Source organism: Perca flavescens, chromosome 7 (genome assembly GCF_004354835.1).
Source record: "Perca flavescens isolate YP-PL-M2 chromosome 7, PFLA_1.0, whole genome shotgun sequence".
In the NCBI taxonomy this organism is placed as follows: Eukaryota; Metazoa; Chordata; class Actinopteri; order Perciformes; family Percidae; genus Perca; species Perca flavescens.
In genome coordinates this window covers 8,655,930-8,681,710 of record NC_041337.1, presented here as the reverse complement: position 1 = coordinate 8,681,710, position 25,781 = coordinate 8,655,930, and the positions used below count along the sequence as shown (strand labels likewise).

The 25,781-nt window shown below is 39.5% G+C and overlaps 1 protein-coding gene across 1 annotated transcript; it reads left to right on the top strand.

The window, feature by feature from the left end:
- Positions 1-1,086: 1,086 nt before the first annotated feature.
- ptpn22 (protein tyrosine phosphatase non-receptor type 22) lies at positions 1,087-24,052 on the top strand. Its single transcript, XM_028583985.1, has 27 exons — positions 1,087-1,121; positions 2,259-2,537; positions 5,516-5,624; positions 6,237-6,313; positions 6,779-6,874; positions 8,193-8,231; positions 8,470-8,541; positions 9,201-9,260; positions 9,581-9,723; positions 13,428-13,494; positions 13,605-13,682; positions 13,880-13,966; positions 14,840-15,377; positions 15,485-15,574; positions 15,851-15,928; positions 16,046-16,117; positions 16,396-16,514; positions 17,165-17,192; positions 17,481-17,579; positions 17,697-17,765; positions 19,297-19,430; positions 19,634-19,661; positions 22,108-22,170; positions 22,493-22,596; positions 22,833-22,863; positions 22,955-23,038; positions 23,382-24,052. Exons 2-27 carry the CDS (start codon positions 2,436-2,438, stop codon positions 23,441-23,443), a joined length of 2,529 nt encoding a protein of 842 aa, XP_028439786.1. The 5' UTR covers positions 1,087-1,121; positions 2,259-2,435; the 3' UTR covers positions 23,444-24,052.
- Positions 24,053-25,781: the final 1,729 nt, after the last annotated feature.

The window sequence follows — 25,781 nt, the reverse complement described above, 5'->3', positions numbered from 1 at the left end:
ATGATGTGGGGCTATTTTAATTTCAAAGGCCATGGGAACTTTATCAGGATGCATAGTATCCTGAATCCATGAAATAACTGGCTTTTAAAAATAAAAATCTGTCTCCCTCTATGGGAATTTAACATAGGGGTGTCTTTACTGCCCCCTGTATTTTAAGGAAGAACATTTATTTATTTACGATACATTATCCATTCACAAAGAAAATTTGTGTCCTTAAAGGTTGGATTTTTCCTAATTTCTTTAAGGCATTAGATCAATTTCCAAAAGATGATTTTTTTTTTATTCCTCTTTTTAGTCAACTTTAGCAGGGGTTCCAATACTCATGAGCAGCACTGTACTACTGCGCATGTGCGACTCCCAACAAAGATGGAATAGAAGTGCGATGCCTCACTCTGTAGCTAAAACAGAGAGCTCAACACACAGGGTGAGAAGAGGAGCTGCAGCAATATGCAGTACAACAAATATATGGCGTTTTTTGAAAATGACAACATATAAACCTATTCTGGTACAACCTCTAAATACAATTATGAACCTGAAGATGAGCATAATATGAGCACTTTAAAGTGTCAATTTATAACAGAAGTTATCTCAGGACACTTTACAGATAGAGTAGGTCTAAACCACACTATCATTAACAAAGACCCAACAATTCCCCCCCAGAGCAAGCATTTGGTGCGACAGTGGCAATGAAAAACTTCCTTTAAACAGGCAGAAACCTCAGACAGACCCTGGCTCTTGGTGGGCGGCCATCAGCCGCTGCCGGTTGGGACACAGAGACACAGATACAGGTATACTGAAATATGATATCTGATGTCCTCCCCTACTCTGCCCATCAGCTCCTGAGCCAGGAAGCCAAGCCAACCACACAAGCAGTGTCAGACTTTTGAAACGTTTGACAAAAAAATCTCACAAACCCATGAGTAAATAGAACCACTCAGCTCCATGTCAGAATATCCATTTGTGTAGATGTAGCACAAAGCCACTAGATGTCTCTATGTTGCTGCTGTATGTAGTGTACAACACCTGCTGGATGCAGGGAGCAATGCATTGTTGTCTTCTTCATGTCAACCAAGGCACACTGGGCAACCTCCTCTCACATGAACTGCACTTCAGCTTCACCGGTAAGCCTGTCCTCAGTACATTTTCCTTATTATCTTGATACTGGTATTTTCATCTCTTTATCATTGTAGCTACTAGCTAGGATATTCTTTTACTTATAGGTTTGATTATTTTTTAGCCATACTCTTATTAACATCCAACTTGCTATGTGTAATAAAGGGAAGTCCGTAGGGGTGACTTAACACCTGTAGTTCCTTGAAACAGAGCTTTACCCATTGCTTTAGAAACTGCTCGCACACTAAACAAGTTTTCCAAGAAAAGGCAGAGTTTTCTTCATTGTATTTCACGGTCTGTGCTGTGGTTTCCCAAAACAAATGGCTACTGTGGACATGTCAAGTCATCTTTATTTAATTATATAGCGCATTTAAAACAACATAAGTCGATCCAAAGTTCTTTACAACCAAGGCAGATGGTTTCATCTCTGCCTCTATAGAGACAGACATTACATAGATAAAAAGCACATAACAAACACCAATACAAAAGTGACATGATAAAACCAAAGTCACGTGAAGAAGAAGGAAGTTTGGAGAGGGAATTAAATTAGGTAAAGGTAGAAGCAGCTAAAAGTTAAAAGCAAGTGAAAAAAGGTGGGTCTTTAAATTGGATTTTAAAATTGCCAATCATAGAACATGCCTTGTTGTGGGATGGGAGGCTGCTCCAAAGCCTGGGAGCAGAAACCGAGAGTGAGGGACTAGGAGGATGGCCTTTAAGGGCCGAACAGGGAGACAAACAGTAGGTCTAAATGAAGACAAGAGTTGAATGGGTTGCTTCTCTCAACATCAGGATTTTCAGGATTCTCAGACAGCCTCTCACTTACAACCACTCCCTCTGCTTCCATCCCTCCCACATCCCTCCTCCACTCCTCTGCTGAGTCCTGAATGTTGTCCAACAGGCTAGACTGCCTGCATTGCAACAGTTGGTCGTGATTGTTCAGATGCATAAACGTGTGTGGCCCACTTTGTTTGTGGGTGCTCCCTTTTCTTTCCTTCTGCGACGCTGTTCGCAGTGAAACACCCGTGTGACTTTAGGACCCAGTGAGAGACACACAGGGGGTGCGGCAATGTTTTTTAATCTGACCACAGAACCTGTTAGCTTAGTTTTGCTTCCTCTAAGACAGTTCACATGTTTCTTCACAATAGATCCTTGATGTGCCAGTTGCAATAGAGAAGTGTTCTGTGCGGCAGCAACAGAAGCAGCGCCTACAGCCCTGAAGCCAAGTCTTGGCCACCCTAATCCATGACCCCTGGACATGTGGACCTCTGTGTCCTGACATTGCCTGTGAAAGGTGCCCTATCCCAGGCAGTGTACAGGCAGCCATGGAGCAGCAAGCCCGGATACTGAGGAACCTTCTGGCCCAGCTGGAGATACAGGAGGCTGTGGACGAGGAGGCAGCGCATGGAATTACTGGGGAGTTTGTGGTGAGTCAACTATTGTCAAAAATGTTCCCTTTTGTCGAAGTACTGTTGTATAGTATTGTAGATGAAGCCTCCACACAGTAGACTCATTTCCTCCGTGGCTTTCGTTATCACATCATCAGAGTCCATGTCATAAAAGCTACACTTGTTTACACCGAACAAACTGACAGAACTGTACATGTTCATTTCAAATTTTCACACAAGGCATCATGTTCAGGGAAGTAACACGCAACTATTGTAACGCCACATTTGTGCTTCCTCTTTGCCCTGATGTTTGTCAGTAAAAGCGCAAGAACAAGGAAGACCCATATGCAAATGCATTGTAACATTTAACAACTAACAAAGATTTTTCGAGATTTTTCGAGTAAGTCATTTGTCATTTATAAGTCTTGTATACATATAACAATGCATGTACATTCTCTCACACACACACACACACACACACACACACACACACACACACACACACACACACACACACACACACACACACTGTATAAAGGCACAAACAAAACTCTTGCTCAGAAGCCCTGACACCCAGTATGACATCATCTGCAGCCTGCTGCCATGGTGATGATTGACATGACTGTGCCTGAGGACGGTACCGTGTGCTTCACATGCTGCTCCCACCCCGACCACTCCATAGGAAGGGGTCTATTGCATCACTTCCTTTAAGAACAAAAAGCACTCTGTGGCGGTAGCAGCGCAGATGGTCCGCAAGGCCTTCAGCAGACTGTTTGGAACTGAAAGAACTCCGAACAAAAAGACCAGTGTCTTAAAAATAAATCCTGTAAGCATGGACGTGTCATGACTTTAATCTGAGTGTCAGACCTTCCACACAGTAAATGTCGGCTGTAAGCCTCCTGTCAGTTCCTAGTAAAGTGAGTCACAGATTCTGGTCATCCAGGGTTGAATCACTGACAAAAACTGATGTATGAACATCGTGCGAATGGTTAAATGTAATCGGTTTGCCATTTGCCCCCTCTTTTTGCTGACTCCCCCGTAAGACTGAACAACTATGAAAGTACTCCAAAAAAAATGCCCAAAACATTAATGATATAAATGCGTCACAACTATCATCGAAGATTTGTCATATCATAGATTAGATAGATAGATTGATGCCACAATGGTAAGGTGGTAAATACAGTTATCTGTGACCTGAAAGCATTGTAAGGCACACAATCACCAAATAAATAATAATAATAAAAAAAAATGTATTTGCCCTAAAAATCCCAAACCACATATGTTGGAACTTAGATTACTTTGATTCTGCCTGTATTACATTGATTATGAATTATTATGGAAGTTGGTTTTGCCAATTAATAGTTGGGCAAACCCAGTGGTGTAGTGTAATTAAGTACATAGCCTCAAGTGCTGTACTTCTTAAGGTACTTCATTACTTGATTCTTCATTACTTGGTTCATTACTTGCTACTTTATACTTTTACTCCACTACATGTTAAAGGAACATATTGTATTCTTTACCTTATAAGAGTTTTTTCATTATATTAGTCACTAGGTACTTTGCAGATTCAGATTATTAATACATATATACATACATACATACAGCCTATAAATTAGCCTAGATTAGACTGTGTAAACAACTCAGTAATCAATTAAAATTACAGTAGCTCCATCTCCAGCTGCAACATTATGCTTAATTCATCACTATTTATAGAATAATATAATATAACAATTCTGTAATGGGCCACTCTGCACAATGAGTACTTTTACTTTTGGTAAATTTTGATGCTAATAGTTTTATACTTTGATTTACGTAATTTTTCAATGCTGGACTTTTACTTGTAACAGAGTATGTTACACTGTGGTATTGCTTCTTCTTCTTTAAGATCTGCACTTGTTCCACCACAGGGTAAAGCTAATTATGTTGTATTTACTGTACACCCAGCTATGTCCCTGCATACAGTATAATGCCTCTAGGCACTTGTAGGGGAAATTACAATATTGCAAGTATAATCATGTTTGAATATCTTTATTACACATATGGCATGTATAATCATGTTTGTCTTCTTTATTGCAATAATGTTTTACTTGTTGTCTTATCTTGTGGGAATGTCAACGAATGTTGCTAAAGCCAAAAGGTCATACGCCTTGGCCTGTAGGGTTTGTTAAGTGCTAACATCCGAGACGCCAAGGCTGATGAGAAGCTGCCTTGGCCGAAGGAAGTACGAACAGAAGGAGACGAGATTAGACTGTTCCAAGGTATAAAAAAAGACAAGTCAAGTCAATTGAATTTATATAGCCCAATACGGCAAATCACAAATTTGCCTCAGGGATCTGTACAATCTGTACAGCATACAACACCATCTGTGCTCTTCGACCCTCGCTTTGCATAAAGATAATCCCTTTAAACGGGGGGGGGGAAATCTCAGGAAGAGCAACAGAAGAGGGATCCCTCTCCCAGGACGGACAGGCGTGCAATAGATGTTGTGTGTACAGAAACAGAATAGACCAACATAAGAACATTTCTATAGCCATGGATATAGGCCGGGAACTTCTCATCAGTGTGCACTCTTTGGACATGTTTGTCTCCTTCCTCTTTATCTGAGTGGAATTGCAAAATTGCCACGACACACGTTAACATGTGATGTCACACCTGTCATGTTTTGCCAATGAGCATTATATTAGCTTGCAACTATATTTCTGTGGAACACTACATCATGATGGTTTATAATCATATAACAAGGCTAACTTATACAGCACCATCGTCAAATCGGAACTCCAAATTGCCATGCCGTTTAAACGTAACCTCTCTTACAACAGGTAGAACATTACGCTTCATAAAGGTAGTATTTTAACCATCAAGCACCTTCATTTATCAGAGTGTAGCATTAGGCTGAAAAGATTGTTCCTTTGTTTGGTATACAGAGAGAAAAGACATTGACATGGCTTCAAGGAATAATGAATAAAATGCTGTAGTATAATGCAGTAGGATTACACATTTTTTGTGCTGTTTTTCAGAGGTTGAAATGCCAGTCAACCAAGTACCGCAGTGACAAGACCTTCCCCTCCAAGACAGCAGAAAAGCAGGAGAACATCAAGAAGAACCGCTACAAAGACATTGTTCCCTGTAAGCTTTGCTTAATGCATAATGGTGAAAATTGCAGTTTACCATTTATACTTCTGCATAAGATGATAAATAGAATTCTGCATCATGGCAGTTTAGATAAGATGTGACCAGGACACTCTGACTTTCTGACCTGGCACATTAATGCTGAAAATAAATGTCAGTGGATCAAAGAATCATAGGCTCACAGTATTATGGGTTGTATGACATTAAGATGCAAATACATAAACACAACAATGCAAATAATGTCCGTAAATTAATTTTTATATGTATGATGACCTTAAATTACGCAACGTGATATTGATCAGCTCAAAAAAGGTTATAAATAACATGTTCCACTTTAATGTGGCACAAGTGTGACTAATTATAGTCTATCTTATCGGATTTATTGTGAAAAATACAAGATTTTGTAATATTTATATTCAGTGGACAATGTGAAATGTGTCCTTCTAATATCAAGAAAAATGCACAAATATTAACATATTTTATTCTATTTCGTTTTAATTCTCTGATCTTTTTTTTTGCCATAAAGGTGTGAAAGGCCCAAAAAGCACAGTAAAGGACTCCTCAGTTTTGCAACATTGATATTCTAACTACATATTCCTCTCCTTTCAGTTGACCACACCAGAGTAAAGCTCACTCTCACCACAACTAAAAATGACACGGACTACATCAATGCCAGTTTCATCAAGGTAAAATAACAGAAATCATTCACATTCCAATACATTTTACAGCATTTTACAGAATATGTACATATCGTCGCTGTAGTGGAGCCAAAGTAGCGCACTTTTTAATGATTCACTTTATCGGTTATTTGGGAAAATAAAATACCAATACATACTATAATCGCATATTGCCAAATATCGGCCCAGATAATCGGCCAGGGCCGATAATTGTTCGATCCCTACCCTTTACGTCTGTTTGTGGGGCTTACAAATATTTAAACAGTGACGAGGGGATTGTGTCTGACTTCATCTGAGAAAAATACCTCGCTAAAATGTTTTCAAATTATCCTTTTTTTTATTTTCTAAAAAAGAAAGCAATGGCTTTGGACATATACGTTATTCAGTGACGATATATGTAACTAATGTGGTTAGTACAAAATGTTACTCACATGATCCTCTGACTCGTGACTGTAAGCGGTGTTGTGTCTACAGGGAGCGTCAGGTTCCAGGGCCTACATTGCTACTCAGGGTCCTCTGCCTCACACAATACTGGACTTCTTGAGGATGCTTTGGGAGTACAACATAAAGGTAGGACATGCCTGTTGTCTGTGGGCACAACAATGTGTTATAACGCATAATGTTGCCCTCCGAATAACTATAAGCATGCTTCAGGTAAAATGATCTTGGAGCTTTTGCACTATTTCATTTTTTTTATTATACACTATATTACTACACCTCACCTGATAGTATGTATCATATCCTATACTATATCATAATGTACTATATTATGTCAATATGTTACATTGACTCTTGCATTATATCCTCTTACATTAATACAGACAAACACAATAAGCACTACTTAATCACATCATGTGATAGTCTTGTATACACTTTACGTAGACCTGTCGACTCTGCTGCTATTTATCACACCACTGTCACCTTATCATGTCATCTTATCTCAAAATACTCTTGTGTAGTTTCTAGGGGTTCGGAAAAAAATTATTGATACACGGACGCCAAGTACCGATTTTTAATTATATAAATTGCAAATGAGAATTTAACTTTTTGATACTAGAATAACACATTATTATTATTAAAGACCTCATTTTATGCTCATTTTCAGGTTCATAATTGTATTTAGAGGTTGTACCAGAATAGGTTTACATGGTTTAATAATAAAAAAAAACTTTTTGTCGTACTGCACATTGCTGCAGCTCCTCTTTTCACCCTGTGTGTTGAGCTCTCCGTTTAACTACCCAGTGATGCATTTCACTTTTATCCCATCTTTGTTGGGAGTCGCACATGCACCTAGGTAAGGACTACTAGCCAGTCAGAAGCAGAGTAGGGCGGGCCCTGACAAGCAAGCTAGTATGATCCAAAACAAACCCGCTTCAGCCGGTAATCTATGGCTTTGGCTCAGCTGTTCAACCTAGACTGGAGCTAGACATTTCAGAGTAAGTTATTTAAATATTAACAAATTAGTGTTTCGTACATAAAATTGTAATTCTGCACTGTCTCCTGGACACAGAGATATAACTATCTAGCAGCTAGGCCAGCATTATAATGACGCAAAGTGACGCATTTTTGTCACGGAAGTAAAGGCTGGACTACAATAGAGCTGTTTCAAAAAGGTAATAAATTGTAATTAATGGCAGAATATCGCAAAATGTTTAATATCGCAATAATATTGTATCGTGACATAAGTATCATGATACTATCATATCGCCACTGGTGATTCCCATCCCTAGTAGATTTATATTTTAGTTTATATAACTTTTTTGCATTTTTTTCCAGTTGTTTGTTTTTATGCTGCAACAACCAATATTTCCCTGCTGGGGTTCAATAACTATCTTACTTCTTATGCCTTGGTTACATAAACTGACCTTATGAACTTCTTTGGTTTTAGGTTGTAGTGATGGCCTGTCGAGAATTTGAGATGGGAAAGGTAACTACATTATGTACATTTCCACATTGCACTTTTCTCTTAACAGACAAACAGTGTTCCATTGCTTGAATACCATTACTACTTCTGCCTTTTGTGTGTCTGTTCACTTTCAGCTTGCTGTGGTTTTATATACCACTAACCTGGGTCATTGTATGGGTTGGTTTAATGAGTAGACTGAAGCCATTGAACGTGGTTTAGAAGTGTGACAAAAAGTGTGATTTCTTTACTTTTTTTGCAGAAAAAGTGTGAGCGCTACTGGCCACAGAAACAAGAGCAGCCGTTTGTTTGTGAGCTTTTCACAGTTCACTGTGTGAGTATTTGTATTCTTGCAGTTACACTTCCCACTTTGACGGACTGCTGTAGAACTGTTTATATAGGTCATGTTCATATGCTGACATTATAATCTCATGACTCACATTATCTTTATCCAACATCTTTGTCAAACAACACTGGCTTATTAGGGATGTAACGATACACTCAACTCACGATTCGATTCATTTTAAGTTCACAATACCATTTTTTTAACTGAATGAGCTGCAGACAAATGACTGAAATATATTCCGTTATTTATATAAACTCTGCAAAACAACACGTGTCCCCTTATCAAAAGTGCAACTGAAATTATTATGAAAGTATTTTATCTTAAATAAAAAAATGTAATAAATAATTTATAATTCGATTTTTAAAACAAATCCCACATCAAAATAGTAAATAAATAGAAAGAAAGAACACAAGGTAACATCTGGTAGATTACGACCTATGTCGTTTAAAAAATTGCATTATTATTTTTACTGGTTCTAATCTTAATGCATTTATATAGATTTTTACCGATTCACAATGCATCGTTAAATCCCTATTGATTTAGTAATTCAATACAACAGAAATTCACATCATCTATTTTTGTCAAACATCACTAATAAGTAAGTACTCACCTTAAGGATGCACGGCCGGGCTTTTCTTGTTTTACAGGATTCTGAGGAAAATAAAGGAGATTATCTTACAAGGACTTTAAGGGTGACTTATCGCAACGTAAGTAGTTTTTAGTTTTTAGAGTACCCTGACTGTGAGAATAACTGTCAGGATAATTCTCCAAAGACAACCAAGAGATTATCAGATTACATGTTTTTAGCTGCTACAAAGACTAGAGCAGTTGTTGAAATCTCCAAACATGTGGTCATATTTAACATCTTGCGTCTACTAAAATCATTTGATTTATGTAACTCTTTCACAAGCTTTCACAATGATACAGAAGCAAGGTAAATGTGTTTGTCTTGAACTGGTAAGACCTTGTTATTAAATGTGCTCTTAACAAGAGGCTTTATTGTCTACAATGTTTTCATTTGCTCCAGGGTAGCCGAACTTTGAAACAGCTGCACTATTTAAACTGGCCAGATCACGGTGTACCAGACTCCATCCCTCCCATCCTGGACATGTTGCATGAGATGCGTTCCTATCAACCCCATGATGACGTCCCATTTTGCATCCATTGCAGGTCAGGCTTCTCTATGGAATTTAATTCTTAACTATATACTCTATATCCACGACGTTCCACTTCCGGGATTGCTCTGGTGCCGCCAGAAATTCTGCCGGATGCATGTCTTTTCAGCCGATGTCCATTTCCTACCTCTTTCTTTGTGTTGGAATTTTAAACTCCGGTCAATTTATGAGGACTATGGTTAACTGCTCCTTAGATCTCTGCAGGGTAAATTGAGACAGCTAGCTAGACTATCTGTCCAATCTGAGTTTTCTCTCGCACGACTAAAACAACTTTTGAACATATTGTATACACATGTTCCACCAAAACAAGTTCCTTCCCGAGGCTATTTTGCAGCAGCACGGTGGCTCCTTGTGTAGCTTAGCGCCGCCCAAGACCCTCCTCCGTGGCGCCATGGAGGAAGGTCTGTCGATGCAAGACTAATTCTTAACTACTACTATGAAAAAGTTTATAAACAGTTAATTAGCTTTCTTTGTGATAACATCCACAACAAATATAAATCTGGCAATCAAGAATGATAAAAGGCATTTAGTTGGAATTTCTGGAAATGTCCTCCACTGCCTCCATATGCATTACAGCTTTTCAGCATTGGTAAACATGCTTAAAATACCCATCACATTGATATGGTGTTCCACAGGGTTCTATAATCGGTCCACTATTCTCACTGTACATGCTCTCTACTGGGCTAAATTATACAACAACACGCTGGTTCAGAGGCAAAAAGCTTGGTATCATTATGGATAATAAATATAAGAAGGTACTCTGTGTCACAAGACACAAGACCATATTTTTCAACCTTGGAAATATAGAAAAAGTAGATCATATCTTTCACTTCCTGATGTAAATACACTAATTACTGCTTTGGTGCTCTCATCTTGACTGTTGCAGTGCTCTTTTAACTGGACTACCCAAGTAATCAGTGAGAAGACTACAGCTTGTGCAAAATGCAACTGCCAGAGTCTTAACCAAAACAAGTAAAATATACATTGTATGCCATGGTAGAATCTTTTCACTGGCTTCCTGTTTACTTTAGAATCTGTTTAAAAATATAGCTTACAAGGCTCTGAATGGTTTAGCACCCCCATACTGTACTAACTGGAGTGTTTCTGCTTTTATACTGCTAAGAAGTATTGAGAGGCAGCCTTTTCTCACAAAACTGAGGAACGGCCTCATATGAATATTTGACAACTTACGTAAATTTCCTTAAAAGCATTTTAACACTCATCTTTGTTGTCGGGTTGTCTCACTTATGTAATTTAAATATTTTATTTTGTACTAAGTTTTTTATGGGGTATTTTTAAGCCCATAAACCTTTTAATCTGTTTAATTTTTAAGAACATTTGTATGCAATTTTATGTAAAGCAGTGCATCTTACGTACTGTATGGCAGTTGAGATACAAATACTGTAATGTTCATAATGATTATTATCATAATTCCTGATGGACAGGGCTTTTTTGTTGCAGGCAAGCAGTGATCACACTGAAGATTGACACGTTTGGTTCTAACTGAGTAGTTAGTAGGGGAACACATTGCCTGTGGGCAGCACGTATATGTCCCTTACTTAAACCTTAGAGGTTAGACATGCACCTCCTCCCTTTTCTTTGAGACAGGAAGTGTGCGTAGGCGGGTAGCCAACGACCCACTAGGTTTTAAAGTGTAGGGTGGGCATTTCCCCCACGTTTTTCCAACACTTACACTTTGGCTGATTTAAAGCTCACATCTACCTTTTTACTGACACTTACACTTAGATCATCAGTCCACACACACAACTGTATGTGTGCGTCCTGTGCTTGATTATTCAGCTGGGATGTGTGGGGCCGAGATATTTTGTTCTGTGAGTCTGTGCAAAACAGAGCTATTAGGTTTTCTTTGAATGTGCACAAATATAGGCTACATTAGATTGGCTATAGGGGGGATATGGGATATGTAGCTTAGTTATGGAATTGGCTACTTGAAAGGAAGGATTAGTTCAATGTGCAATGTCAGTGATATAGAAAAAGTTTAATTTTGTTTTCTGCTGTCCTTTTTATTGGGAACTACGCAATACTTTGTTCAGCAGGTTAACAACAGAAATTCATTTAGCAAATACGGATGATGCACAAAGACTGACTTGGCTGTTACAAATCATAAATACATACAAAGTATATTGAAGCACACACTATACTGTAACAGATCTTTTGGCTTTCTTTTTGTGGTACCTTTTGTTTTGATGACTAATTACCTAACTTTGCTGTATATGTCAAGTAACTATTAATATGAATACTGAAGAAACATATGATCTGAAATTGTGCCGCACCATGCTGTGCCCACACCTTTGTTAGGATGATGTGTCAGAAATGGAATGTTGACTCAGTGGCAGATCCAACCTACATAGTCTGAGTGATACCACTACCAGACAGTCAAAGAGTAAATGTGATTTTGTTCCTCAACACTCACAGGAAAATAACAGAATATCAAAAACCTCTCACATTATTCCACACTACAATCCACTTACTGCAATCTCAAGAATGACCAAAGAGTTGAATACACTCCTGTCTGTCACAGTAACACAGGTTTATTGATGGCACTCTACTATACTGCTAGGGGAACTGTATAGAGGACAATCACGTTGTCATAACCTGGCTCTTGGGCCATGACAAATATGAGAGATGCTTGAGAGATGCTTGAGAGAGAGAGAGAGAGAGAGAGAGAGAGAGAGAGAGAGAGAGAGAGAGAGAGAGAGAGAGAGAGAGAGAATGATTAGCGGAGCCTAAATTAATAATCTTGGAGCACAGGGCCCAGGTGCTGACAGAAGGCACTGATAACTAGCCCATCCCACAATCAACCAATTTACCAAACATACACTGCTGACTACTAGCAGGGTCGTCACACACGTACGATATTACGAATGAGAAAATTCACTCGTTATCTACAAATGACTTCTCAGCTTACCCATACTAAATAATTTCAAGTTTAGAGTCAAAGCATACAGCATAAACATAGTTTATTTATTATTGTTTTAATTTGATTTCAGAATTTCAAATAAGTCCACCGAGATCAGCCTTTTCAAGACGGGTAAATTAGGAGTTAGCAATTAGTATCCTGCTGAGAGTACCGGATGGGTGTGGTTCGGACAATGAAATACAATAAAAATATCAAGATCATTTTGACTAGGGTTGGGTACTGAAACCCGGTTCCGCTATGAAACCGGTTCCTACCTAACCGGTAGGAATCGGACAGGATTAGAACGCACATTTCGGTCCCTCATTTCAGTTCCACTTAATGTGTCGACTGAAATATTTTCCCTCTGTCGCTCCGAAACGGACGTAAACATTTCACACTTTCTCTATAGTCTACCGTTAGCTAGCTACTGTAAATGTAGGCTATGTTTAAAATGCCAAATTTTCCCTCTGGGCTCACCAAAACGGACGTAAAAGCCTTTCTTTGATGTCATTTTTCAGTTTTTTAAGAATCGGTTTAGGAATCGGAATCGTTTTAAAAGTACCGGTTGGGCATCGGAATCGTAAAAAATCTAAACGATACCCAACGCTAATTTTGACACACTGTTTAAAAAATATGTTGTATGCAAATACCATGATGGCTTATGACTTTTTCAACTCTTCTACGACTAATAATACTTTGAGTAAACATTTTGAAATGTCCATCTTGCTGGAGATAAGCGGAGTGGTTAAAATGTGCCTTTTTTGCTGCTGTGATCGTAGTGCTGGCTGTGGTAGAACCGGAGTCCTGTGCGTCATTGACTATACCTGGAACCTCCTGAAGACACAGGTAGAGACATTCCTACATCAATACTTTCTGCACGTTATCTATGTAAAGTCACATTCATTTAACAGCAAAGATTCGAGATGCATTTGTGCTGTTTGTGTGCTTATTTTCAGCGGATCACTCCAGATTTCAGTATCTATGACTTAGTTCAAAACATGAGAACCCAGAGGCCCTCCGTGGTTCAAACCAAGGTAGTTTCTTTTCTTTTCTTTTCTTTTTTTAAACTAACAAAGCATCAAGTGTATCCAATCTCCCAACAAGCAGAGCCACATTTCAGGCAATTCTTCACGTCAGTTCTATCAAAGATCTCTTGATGATTTATGTTTCGTGCGTCATACCCCAGGGCTGTGTCACCTAACAGAGCAGGTTTCTGTTGTTTAACCCTCAGGAACAATATGAGCTGGTGTACAGAACCATCAAGTTGCTGTTTGAGAGATATCTGCGGTCCGTGGACGCCCAGACCTGCAGGAATGAGGTGAGCGTCCAGGAACACTGCCTTGCGAACGAGCCAGAGTTTTAGAAACAATGGAAATGTATAATGCTCTAACCAACACCAACTCAAACGCACCACTATCAGCACGATCAGCAAAACAGAAACAACAGCTATGGTCGGCTTTCTTGTGGTTTCACTGTAGCGCTATTATAGATTGCAGTCACGTGATCTGAGTGGAAAATCATCAAATTTACAGACAGATGAAACATGAAGGTTGAGTCAATTAGGCCACATGAGCCTGTAAGAGCAATATTATCATATTGCAATATTGCATACTGCATAGTGCATAATGTTGCACACACCATGATCCCAAACATACTAGGGCATTAACGAATAGACTAGTTTAGTAGTCATCAACTAAACTATAGAAAATAGGCTATAAACAGTGCAAACAGAAATTCAAAAACATAGCCTAAGTGAAAATGTAGAAAATATTCAACAGCTGGGTGTCCCTGATAAACTGACAGTTACTCGCTGTCGCTACAGTCCTCGTTTATTGTCCTCATTTTGCACTCCTGGTTAGCGTTCAAGAAAATGTCCGCTGCTTTAGCGCCTTGCGTTGCAGTCACACAGAACAACTATGACTTGTTTACCCAAACCGCCCACTGTCACATATCTGATGCAATAACATGCACGTCTGATACATTGCCACTCCTTCATCACCGCACCATGTTAAAAGCACAGATGAACGAGTATTCTGCAATGATGCGACAATGTTCGAATAGTCGACCATTCCGCGAAACCCCTAAAACGTAGGCCTACATATTTTCCCGAGCATTAATGCATGCACATGCAAATTTATTTTCATTTATCAAAAGCTGTTGTGACTCACACTCCCCCTGCTGAACTGTACAGGTGGGAGCGGTCGCGTCGGCTATCACGCCTGACACCGAAAGCGAGCTCTCTGACCTGAGCGAGGAGCTGGATTTGCTTGATGAAGAAAGGGAGGTTTTTCCTCAGTACCCCACTCCCTTGCCTTCCGCTTTAGAAAATCGAATTGACTTCAGAGGCGAGGACACGCACGGGGACCAGGACCAATGGTATCTACTCCGGACCCTTTCTGAGGCTACGGCCACCGCCCAGAACCAGCAGGAAGGACCCAGGACTTCACCCAAACTGCTGCATACCAGCCCCAGAGCCCCTCTCGTAGAGGAGACGATACAGGACCCCGATGACATGCCGTCACGGAACACTCCGCCTTCTCCGGCTGTGGCAGCAGCCATTTGTCTGATGGTAGAGGACCCCTACTTTGACACTCCAATGAGCTCCCCTCCATCAGAGGCACCAATGGACTCTACCCAAGACGCCAAACAATGGACGGTTAGCCCCATCTTTAGTACGCCCTCATTGTTTCTGAACGACCAGACTCTGGAGCTTAACTCTCCCGCCTCAGGTAAGTAGTCACATTGGTGCACGAGTTAGTCTTAAAGAACTCAGACAACAGGGCAGTGGGATGTCATTTTGTAGAATTCTTTTCCTTAACCGATGTGCATTTTGTAGGTAGGCCTACTGAAGTTCATATGGATGAGGAGGTACCTCCTCCCTTACCTCAACGAACGCCTGAATCCTTTATAATGGCTGAGGATGCAGGTTGGTGTTCTCAGTGTAGATACAAAAAAAAGTAAACACTGGAAATATAAACCCTTAGTTTCTGTGAGGCTTACTCTGAAAATATTCCTCATTGCAATTTCAAAGTTTCTGATAGTCCAATTATACATTGAAGCAAGCACATATGGCTTCCCTGTTGTAGAAATCTTGCCATTTGCTTATATATCCTGGACTTCAGAGCAGGGTTTCCCAATGTTTGGACTGTCCCGTACCCCTTCAGACTTTCAACCTCCCTCTACGTATGCTTTTGTCTTTCAGAGCACTCGGCTCCTTATGAGAGTTTGCTGGTTATCATTCCACCCAACGCTGCTGCCGAGGCTGTCCGGGAGTTGGGAGGTGAGAAAATAAGTGGGAAATATCTGAAACTCTTAAATGACGTTTTGATGTGGAAAGTGTGGCAACGGTGATACAATATTCAAATAATAAACTGTATGTTTTTCCATATATTGCCAGGCAATCCCCCCTCACCTGTCCCCCCACTTCCCGAGAGAACACCGGAATCATTTGAGTTAGCACTGGATCAAGGTGACTTCATAATATCATAAATCACAATCTCTTAAAGGATAAACAAAGAAATTATTATTATATATAAAAAGAAATTTAAGATACTCTTAATAGGTTTTAAATGTGCATTTACATGTTTTAAATGTATGTTTTTAATAAGCCTTGTCGAAGGGCCATTTCTGTCACTGCTTTGGGACGGACAATAAAGCTGTCTATCTATCTATCTATCTATCTATCTATCTATCTATCTATCTATCTATCTATCCTAATGAAATGGATTATTCTTGTTTGTCTTTCAGCTCCCGTGGAGCAGAAGTCAGCGGTCACGCCGGCAGTGAACCGGAACAGAATAGGGATGTCTTCAGAATGGTCCGGGGATTTAAAGCCCAGTGAGACCAAACATTGGTTGAGGAGTAAGGTAAGAATAAAGTCTCTTCACAGGTTAATTTGGGACATCCTGCAAGGCAGTGACATGAGGGTTTAAAGATAAACTGAAGGAGGGATTAAGGGTATTAGGGCTGCAGCTAACGGTAATTTTCATTGTCGATTATATTTTCTCTATGAATCGATTAGTTGTTTGGCCTATAAAATGTCAGAAAACGGTAAAACGGCTTGTTTTGTCCACAACTCAAAAGATATTCAGTTTACTGTCACGGAGGAGAGAAGAAAATAGAAAATAGTCACATTTAAGAAGCTGAAATTGGATAATTACTTATTTTTTTCATAAAAACTGATTTGAACCGATTAATCGATTATTAAAATAGCTGGCAATTAATTTAATAGTTGACAACTAATTGATTAATCCATTCATCTTTGCAGCTCTAACGCATATACACATTATTTGACCACACATAATGAAGTCAGCATCTGTTCAACATCTCTGGGAAATTAAAAATGTGGACGATATGGGTCACTTGAACATAAACTGTAAAGTGGTGACTCAATAAAAAAAAAAAAAACTATCCTGAAATTTACAAAAAAAAATTATCATTCTGTATAAAAATACAATTAAAACATTACAAATGTGACGTCAGTTATGTAACGGCAATATCCTTTTCTTTCTTGTAGAGTCTGAAAGCAAAAATGACCTTCACAGGTAAGATATTTATAATAAGGCTAATATGTACGTGCACTGGCTAACAATAAAATGTGACAAATTGTGGTACTGTAAGTAACTATAGGACGATTAATTGAAAGTTGCTGTTGTAACATTTAAGTTTTTTTTATTTTAGAGAGATATCAGATATCACACTTACTGCTGGTTGTTAGGAAATATTATGTGTGTGTATATGTGTGTGTGTGTGTGTGTGTGTGTGTGTGTGTGTGTGTGTGTGTGTGTGTGAGTTCATTTCAATAGTATTGTATTTTCTTGCGATTTCTCCAGTACCAGAACCACATCTTGATTTTGAATCACATACAACTCCAAACCTCCCCCCTTACTGTCCGCCTCTGGACCCGCTGACCCCTCCGCTGCTTCCTCAAAGTAAGCTCACCACACTGTCTGACAAATCTAAATGTGTAAACACACCCACACATAAAAAGAAGTGAATTCCCTGTAATTAAAGAAGAAATTAACAGCTGATCACCTTTGGTTGTGCAGCTGAGGAGAGCCTGACTCCTCCACTTCCTGACAGAACCCCCGAGTCCTTCATCCTCATCACAGAACAAGGTGAGTCAACCACTGCTTTCTTACAAGAGACGCACCACTTAGCTCAGGCTGCAGTAGTCCAAAGGCTGTTTTATGCTTCTGCGTCAACTCCACGCCGTAGCTACACCGACGCTTCTACGGCGTCATGACCCATTCGGAGTTCTGCGTCGGGGTTGCTTTGCATCGCGGTGCATCTCACCGCCATAACGCTAGGGGGTGTCGCCTGTGTCTGTGTCGCTCACCACCGAAAAGGTAACTAGACTGTCGTGCTAAAATATTAATCTTATTTGTTTGGCCTTTTCTTGCTTAGATTTTGTAAAAAGTATCGAGAAATAGATACAGCAAAACGCATTGACCTTACTGTAACCAGAAAATAGGTTATTTGCGAGGTGACTGCGAGCCAGTTTATGTTAGGTTAGCAAGCAAACTTTAGCACAACTTCCCACAAAGTACCGCTTGCTGGCGAAGTGCTCATTTTAAAAAACGTCACTGACACATAGACCCTTTACAAAACGGAAAACCCGTAATTTTAACCAAAATATGTCTGAGTTTATTTGCAAAGCTGATGTCGGTGAACTAGCATGTTGCTACGCCCCACTGTAGGCCACCAAATTGTTGTTTGATCATTTTTCAAAAAGTTGACGAAAGAGATGTCACACTGTGTGACAATATACATTAACATGAATCCATCATAATATTAGCAAAGATAAAGCAGCCTATTTGTGGGAGAGAAAAAAAATAAAAACACACAAAACTGATGATAGGCTTACTGGCCTGTAGGTAAGCTAGCCACTAAGGCAGCCATCCAGATACAGTTAAGTAGTTTAGTTTATTTGTTTCACAGAACATAAAAAAATAATTATATCGAAGAAATACTAAAATACATGTGAGGGTGTGGTAGAAACCTGTGGGCGACTCATATAAAAATTACAACTAAGATACATACACAAATGTAGGCATACAAAATTAAAAATACAATTCACTGTGCCACATAAATATATATGAATATGTCAAAAAAACATTTTAATAGCTTGTAGGGCTGCCACCTCTTAGTCGATTAGTCGACTAATCGGTCGTTTTGGTCTTAGTCGACTAAGATTTCTTTAGTCGATTAGTCATTTTTTATGCTTATTCATGCTAAATTACTTATTTCCAAGAAACTTCTGAGCACATTTATGGTAAACACAAGATTTAAAGTGGTGCTTTTGCAGGATTAATTGTGGAGAAACTCAGTTTTACAGATGGTTAATTAACTACATTTATATTGTGCTTTTCTAGTCTTAACCACCTCTCAAGGCGCACAGCTCTGTCAATTAAATCAACAAAATCGTATGTGTTAGTCGACTAAGAATTTCTTTAGTCGAGGACAGCCCTAATAGCTTGCAAGCACCATAAAAAATGTAACCTAAAAATGTGTAAAGGCTTATTTTGAACTCAATTTGACAATATAAGTAGGGGGTCCCTGCTCCGTCTCTCCCTCAGCTAAGGGGTCCTTAGCCTAAAAAACTTTGAGGACGCCTGGTCTAAGTGAAGTGGTTTTTTCCCCCAACAGTTCAGGAGAAAGGCGCCCTGTGCCCGCAGCCATTAGAAACAACCCGGGCCTTACCGAGGGTAGGCTTCTCGTCTGAGTGGGACGGCACCGCTCAGCCAAAGAAATTCCTCGACGTTGTAATGAGCCGGAGCAAGGTAATAAATAAGGACTATCAAATAAGTCACAAAACTGGGGGTTACAAGTGTGTTGTCAGCACACACACAAAAACGTACCACTCACTGACTCACTTTCCTATACTAATCTCAATGCTTTTCCATTCAGTGATTAACTTGATAAGTTTCCATTTCATAGGTCATTAACGTTTGTTTTCTTTCAAATGCACCCCCCCACCCCTCAGAGCGTTCGAGCTAAAAGTTCCAGACAAGGTAAGCTAATTTTGATACGATGAGTGAAGACTCCTTTCTCTTTTGCTTTCATTCTACTCGACCTGGCAGTTAAAGGATGGGGGGGGCTAGCAACATTCTATATTTCTCATATACAAATATACGCAACTAAAAGACAAAAACCAACAACATGCTTGTCCATATCTTAATACTTTCCCCAGCCTGTCTGTGGGGCACTGAGCCCAAGCCCATTCATTCCTCCTGAAGATTAGAGTCATGAATACAAATACACATATAAAGTAGTACTAGGAGGAACTTTGAAATGTTTCTGAAACGGTTTAATTTTCCATCTGATGATCATAAACGACCCGCAGCAGCAAACAAGACTTACAGTGAAAAGAACACTATTTGGTAAACACTTTACTTGAAGGTATCGACATAATCGTGACATGGCACTGTCATAACTATGACATGACACTGTCAAAAACGTGCCGTAAACATTTATGACTTCTGTCATTAAGTGTCATTACAGTCATGACAAGATGACATTATTTGGGTTGTCTTGATTATGACAACTTGACATTAATCAAAGTGACATTACCAGAAGTTGTCTTGGTCATGACAAGTTGACATTGCATTTGTGTGGGATGTCTTTGTAATGACAACTTGACATCAAACAGGATGACATTATGTCAAGTTGTCATGACAAAGACATCCTCTGGTAATGTCATCCTGGTTAATGTCAACTTGTCATGACCAAGACAACTTCTGGTAATGCCACTTTGATTAATGTCAAGTTGTCATAATCAAGACAACCCAAACAATGTCAACTTGTCATGACAAAAACCGAATGACACTTAATGACAGAAGTCATAAACGTTTATGACTTGTTTATAACTTTTATAACAAGTTCATGACAGTGTCATGTCATAGTTATGACAGTGTCGTGTCACGATTGTGTCGATACCTTCAAGTAAAGTGTTACCCGTTATTTTCATATAGTTTTTATTAAAGCCGTTGCCTGGCTAAGATTTTTCCCACAAAGTCACTCACCGATTTTGTCGGCAGGTAAACGGCGCTACAGAGCACACATTCTCAGATTTCATTGTAACACCAGAAAAAGTCTGTGTTATTGTATTGGGCCAGGTAAAAGGTAGCAGGAGAGGTCTTTATGTAGGCAAAATTGTATTTATAATTTTATTTTAGAAGTCATCTGTTGTAGTTATGGCCAATACTGGGGCAGGACCATCACAGAAAAGAAAGAAATTAAACAAAGAAGAACTAAAAGCTAAAAAGGGAGAGTGACAGAAAAAAAAAAAAAAAAAAATTCCCAAAACTGTAGCTGTATCAAATGTTTCTCAAACAGTATTATGTAGTATGTATTTGTTGGGGACTATTTTAGACGTGTTGCGCTGCTGAGGGTTAATGGCAGCAGGACGGTGGATGTGGGTTTCCAGTCTATTTTAGACTACAGCGCTCATTTCCGTGAGTATAAGTGCAATGATATGTCTCCCTTAGCCTATCTGTTTTTAATATTTTGTAGACAACATTGGAGGTCTGTCACACAGAGGAGTTAGTTCTATCAAGCTTTGGCTGAACAGATCATGCTTGGCGTATCAATTCATTTTTCAGTGTTCGTCTTTTTCTGGGATTTTTTGACAGTGTTCTAATGTAACAGTTTAGGTCAGAGGCCAAATCTTTTGTTGATGACTGTAATCCACCCGATTATCCCATTTTGCAAGTTTGCATTGTGTTTGTTGAGAACGTACCAGTGGTGGGATGTAACTAAGTACATTTACTCAAGTACTGTACTTAAGTCCAAATGTTGAGGTACTTGTACTTTACTTGAGTTTTTTCTTTTCACGCCACTTTCTACTTCTACTCCGCTACATTTACAGAGGGAAATATTGTACTTTTTTACTCCACTACATTCATCTGACTGCTTTAGTTACTTTACAATTAAGATTTTTGCACACAGAACACATGTAGTTTATAAAATATGATGTTTTATGATAAATTAAACTACCCAACAATAGAACAGCCTACAAATCCAGCTGAAATCATGAGCAGATTAAACACTTAGTTGATTGACAGAACAGTTTGAAACGTTTCCAGTTTCTAAAATGTGAGGATTTTTCTGCATTCTTACTTTTAATACTTAAAAGTACATTTTCCCTGATGATATTGACATACTTTTACTTAAGTTAAGTACTTTTACAGTGGGGTGTTTGTACTTTTACTTAAGTAAAAGGACCTGAACACTTCTTCTACCACTGGTACATACTGTACAACAGCATGCAGGTTAACATTAGTATTTGAAAGTACCTTCTGTTCACCACTGAGAAGCATCCATTACCCCCCCCCCCAAAAAAAAAAAAAGACATGAAAGCTTGGCTAGAAAAGGGACAGGTTTGTCGTTGTCTTGTTTGTAATAAATCTGAAAGAGTGGGTCTATGAGAGGTAGTTCATCATTGTGTTTCTACTGCAGAGCCCCTTACTGCAGTTCGGCAGCTCGCTCCACTTCCTGTGGTCGTGGCTGGAGGAGGAAGTGGTGAGTGTTTTCAGACATTAGAGGGGCTGCACACTACACAGTAGCCTCTGTCACACACATTAGCGGTAGTATGAGACACACATTTACCCAATTAAATGTAAACATGTAAAAAGTGTCCAACCACATACATCTCACAGGCCGTGGTGATCCCTAATAAGAGTTGATTAATTATTGTTGTGTAGCAAGCCAAGGGCATTACATTTTGTGCATCACTTTACGGTGCAAAAGCAGTTTTGATTATTGGGGGTGGGGTGGAGGATTACGCCTATGTAGCAAGCACACATCATCAGCATTTCATTTCCTATCTGTTTGTGTTCATCAGAACAAGTGGGACCGCACGAGGCCGACCACAGGCTCTCCTTGAACACGGACACATCAGGAAACAAATCAGATAAAAGCAACGAGAAGGGCGTGTCGCGGACGAGGGTAACAGACACACACACACACACACACACACACACACACACACACACACACACACACACACACACACACACACACACACACACACACACACACACACACACACACACACACACACACACACACACACACACACACACACACACACACACACACACAACTTCAACCAATGTTAAAAAGGAGAAATACATTTAAAAAAAAAGCCAAATCAAATCTATGTTTCTGTTTCTTTTGTCCAGAGTCTGAAGTTCTTTAGACACAAACAAAGACGTAAGCGATGCTCATTTCAATTTTAGCTCAACAAATGCGCTGGTGTTTATGAGAAAAGTAGGACTAACATGTTTAAAAACTGCATTTTCAGCTAAAACCGCCCCTCCACCGCCTCCCACTCAAGCTGAAACTCGGCCTACGTCCAACGGTGCCTCGTCATCAGTGTTAAAATTTGGTAGGCCTGCATATACGTCAATATGACATGCGTATGATATAATGTTACATATAATATACCTGTCATCTGCACATTCTGTATATCGTGAACTTTTGCACACCCCTCAACATTTTGCATACTCTGCACTAATCCATACAGCCTCTTTTTTTTTTTTCCCCCCCTTTCTTAATGTTAAACAGTTATATGTAAATATTTGTTTCTGTATTTATTGTTTGTTTATTTCATATTCATGTTTGATATGCTTATGTATGCACCAACAACCAAGGCAAATTCCTTGTAAGTGTTACTTATCCCTTTCCGATTCAGATTCAGATTTTTATGACACCATCTTCATCTTCCACAGGATTTGGGAACCGTTTTGGAAAGCCCAAAGGGCCCAGGAGTTACCCAGAGACCTGGTTTTAATATTAAGAGGGTCACCGCTCTCTACATATAAAAACGGAACGGTGATCAACATAATGCATTACATAGCTAAAGGACTCGGAGAGTTGGAGGTGCCGCTTCTCTCTTTGTCTCGCACAGCGCAGCCGCACCCTCAGCAGAGCACAGGAAGTGCCTTGTTACCAGCTCTGATGCATTTTGTACAACATATCAACTAAGTTTGGATTTTTGATTATTGATCAGTGCACAGCTACTTGGACCAGTGACTTGAATGTTTAATGGAATTCTCCACCTCGCTGTTAAACTTGGTGGATGAGGAATATATTTAGCGTTTGCGTGCCTTTGTGCTTTTGGCATTAAATAAGAAAAAAAAAAAACGGGTATGACGTTGCATCCAGCACACCACTTTTTCTATTCCAAAGACATCAAACTAAACATCACTCAGGGTACCATGCGTGTCATTTGATTTTGTTTCACACATCCATCTGTAGGCTTTAAAATGATTTTAAAACCATCGTCGTTTAAATGATCAACATCTTAAAGTGGATGTCTCAGTGAGTGTGATTTATACTTAACATGAATGTGATGGAACTGTACAGTTAGACCGTGTTACACACAAAATTATTTATTAAAAAATATAGAAAGTCTATGCATTGTCATTGTGTTTTTTTTTTTTCCCTCCTACTTAACAAGCCTGAAACATATTGGTAGTGGATCCCTCCTGTCTGTAACTTCTCATCCAGGATACTGACAGATAACAATATGATGAAAAATGCCTCGGTACACACATTAACAACAGCAATCATTGGTGCTGGAACACAGAGCATCACAACAGATAGAACCAAAGGCTGATGGGACAGTATTGGAACGGTCAACTTATTTCTATGTTGAGCTAGTAAGCCATGTTTCTGACAAACAATAATATATTAAACCAATCAGATTCCTCAATGGGATCTAGTATGTGCTGTATGATACTATCATTTAGTAATTGTTTCTTCCAGGCAACATGCAGATGTAAAATCAAAAAATCATCATGTGAGCACTAGATTTATAAATAGAAAAACAAAAACAAAAAACAAGATGCAGTGTGGCTGCTTGGCCAATCCCTATTTTACGATTCGTAGGGCTGGGTACCGAACTTCCATAACTTTTCAGGCACCGACTTAATTGCCTCCATACTATCAAAGTAATTGAAATGTGCCTCGTCATTCAATACCAAATTTAAATACCTAAGGAGTGAATCTCATCAGCGTCAGTGAGCCAATAAGCATGCAGCACGCTTCTACCCAGATCTAATAACGCTGCTGATTGGCTGTCTGACGTTACACGTCGTAGAGACACGCGGGGAACACTCTCGGTTACACACAGAGACTAGTCTAGATCCACGATGTTCCACTTCCGGGATTGCTCCGGTGCCGCCGGAAATTCCGCTTGATGTCCCTCTTTTCGGCTGGATGTCCGTTACCTTCCGCTTTCTTTGTGTTGGCGTTCTAAACTCAGGTGGATGATGACTATGGTTAACTGCCCCTCAGATCTCTGCAGGGTAAATCCAGACAGCTAGCTAGACTATCTGTCCAATCTGAGTTTTCTGTCGCACGACGAAAACAACTTTTGAACATACACATGTTCCACCAAAACAAGTTCCTTCCCGAGGCTATTTTACAGTGGCACTGTTGCTCCGTGGGGCGCTTAGCGGCGCCCAAGACAATTGTGATTGGTTTAAAGAAATGCCAATAAACCAGAGCACGTTTTTCTCCCATCCCGGAATGCTGTGTGGACTAGACAGACCCTCCACTGCAGCGCTGTGGAGGAAGGTCTGGCAACGCGAGACTATACAGAGACCGATAGTAGGGGCTCAAAAATGAATAAAAAGATTTGTGCTGTATTGTTTAATGTTGTCATTTATTTATTTATTTTTGTTAAAATGGATTTTTTTATACAATTTCTATCGAAAAAAGTAGCGTTCAGGAAATGGTATCGAGTCACGGTATTGGTATCGGTTCTGGAAACTTTTTTACCGATACCCAGCCCTAACCATTCTAACCTCGCCGTGTTAAATGAGGCAAACCGTATCCAGAACAAGGCACGGAGATGTGGTCAGTGGTAAAGCAAAGGTAGTATCACATTATCACTTCCTTAGAGTAAAACTACAGAACAAAGGCCTCTGGGAGGTTCAGCCGATCTCTGATGAGGAACTTCTGGCGACCATGTTCAACGTGAAGTTAGGAGACATTTTAGGACAGAGGACTTTGAAAGAAATGCGAAATTCACTTACATCTGTCACACTGCAGAACGCTTCAGTCTTGGATCATTTTGTAGCCGGCCTCATTATTTCGGACTTTGCTGCAACTATGAGAAAGGA

Bases quoted from the DNA above. Each gene is read 5' to 3' on its own strand.
- ptpn22 (XM_028583985.1), top strand. From the start codon at position 2,436: ATGGAGCAGCAAGCCCGGATACTGAGGAACCTTCTGGCCCAGCTGGAG. The intron at 17,580-17,696 runs GTAAGCTCACCA...TTGGTTGTGCAG, and splicing joins CCCTCCGCTGCTTCCTCAAA to CTGAGGAGAGCCTGACTCCT. The intron at 22,864-22,954 runs GTAAGCGATGCT...CTGCATTTTCAG, and splicing joins CTTTAGACACAAACAAAGAC to CTAAAACCGCCCCTCCACCG.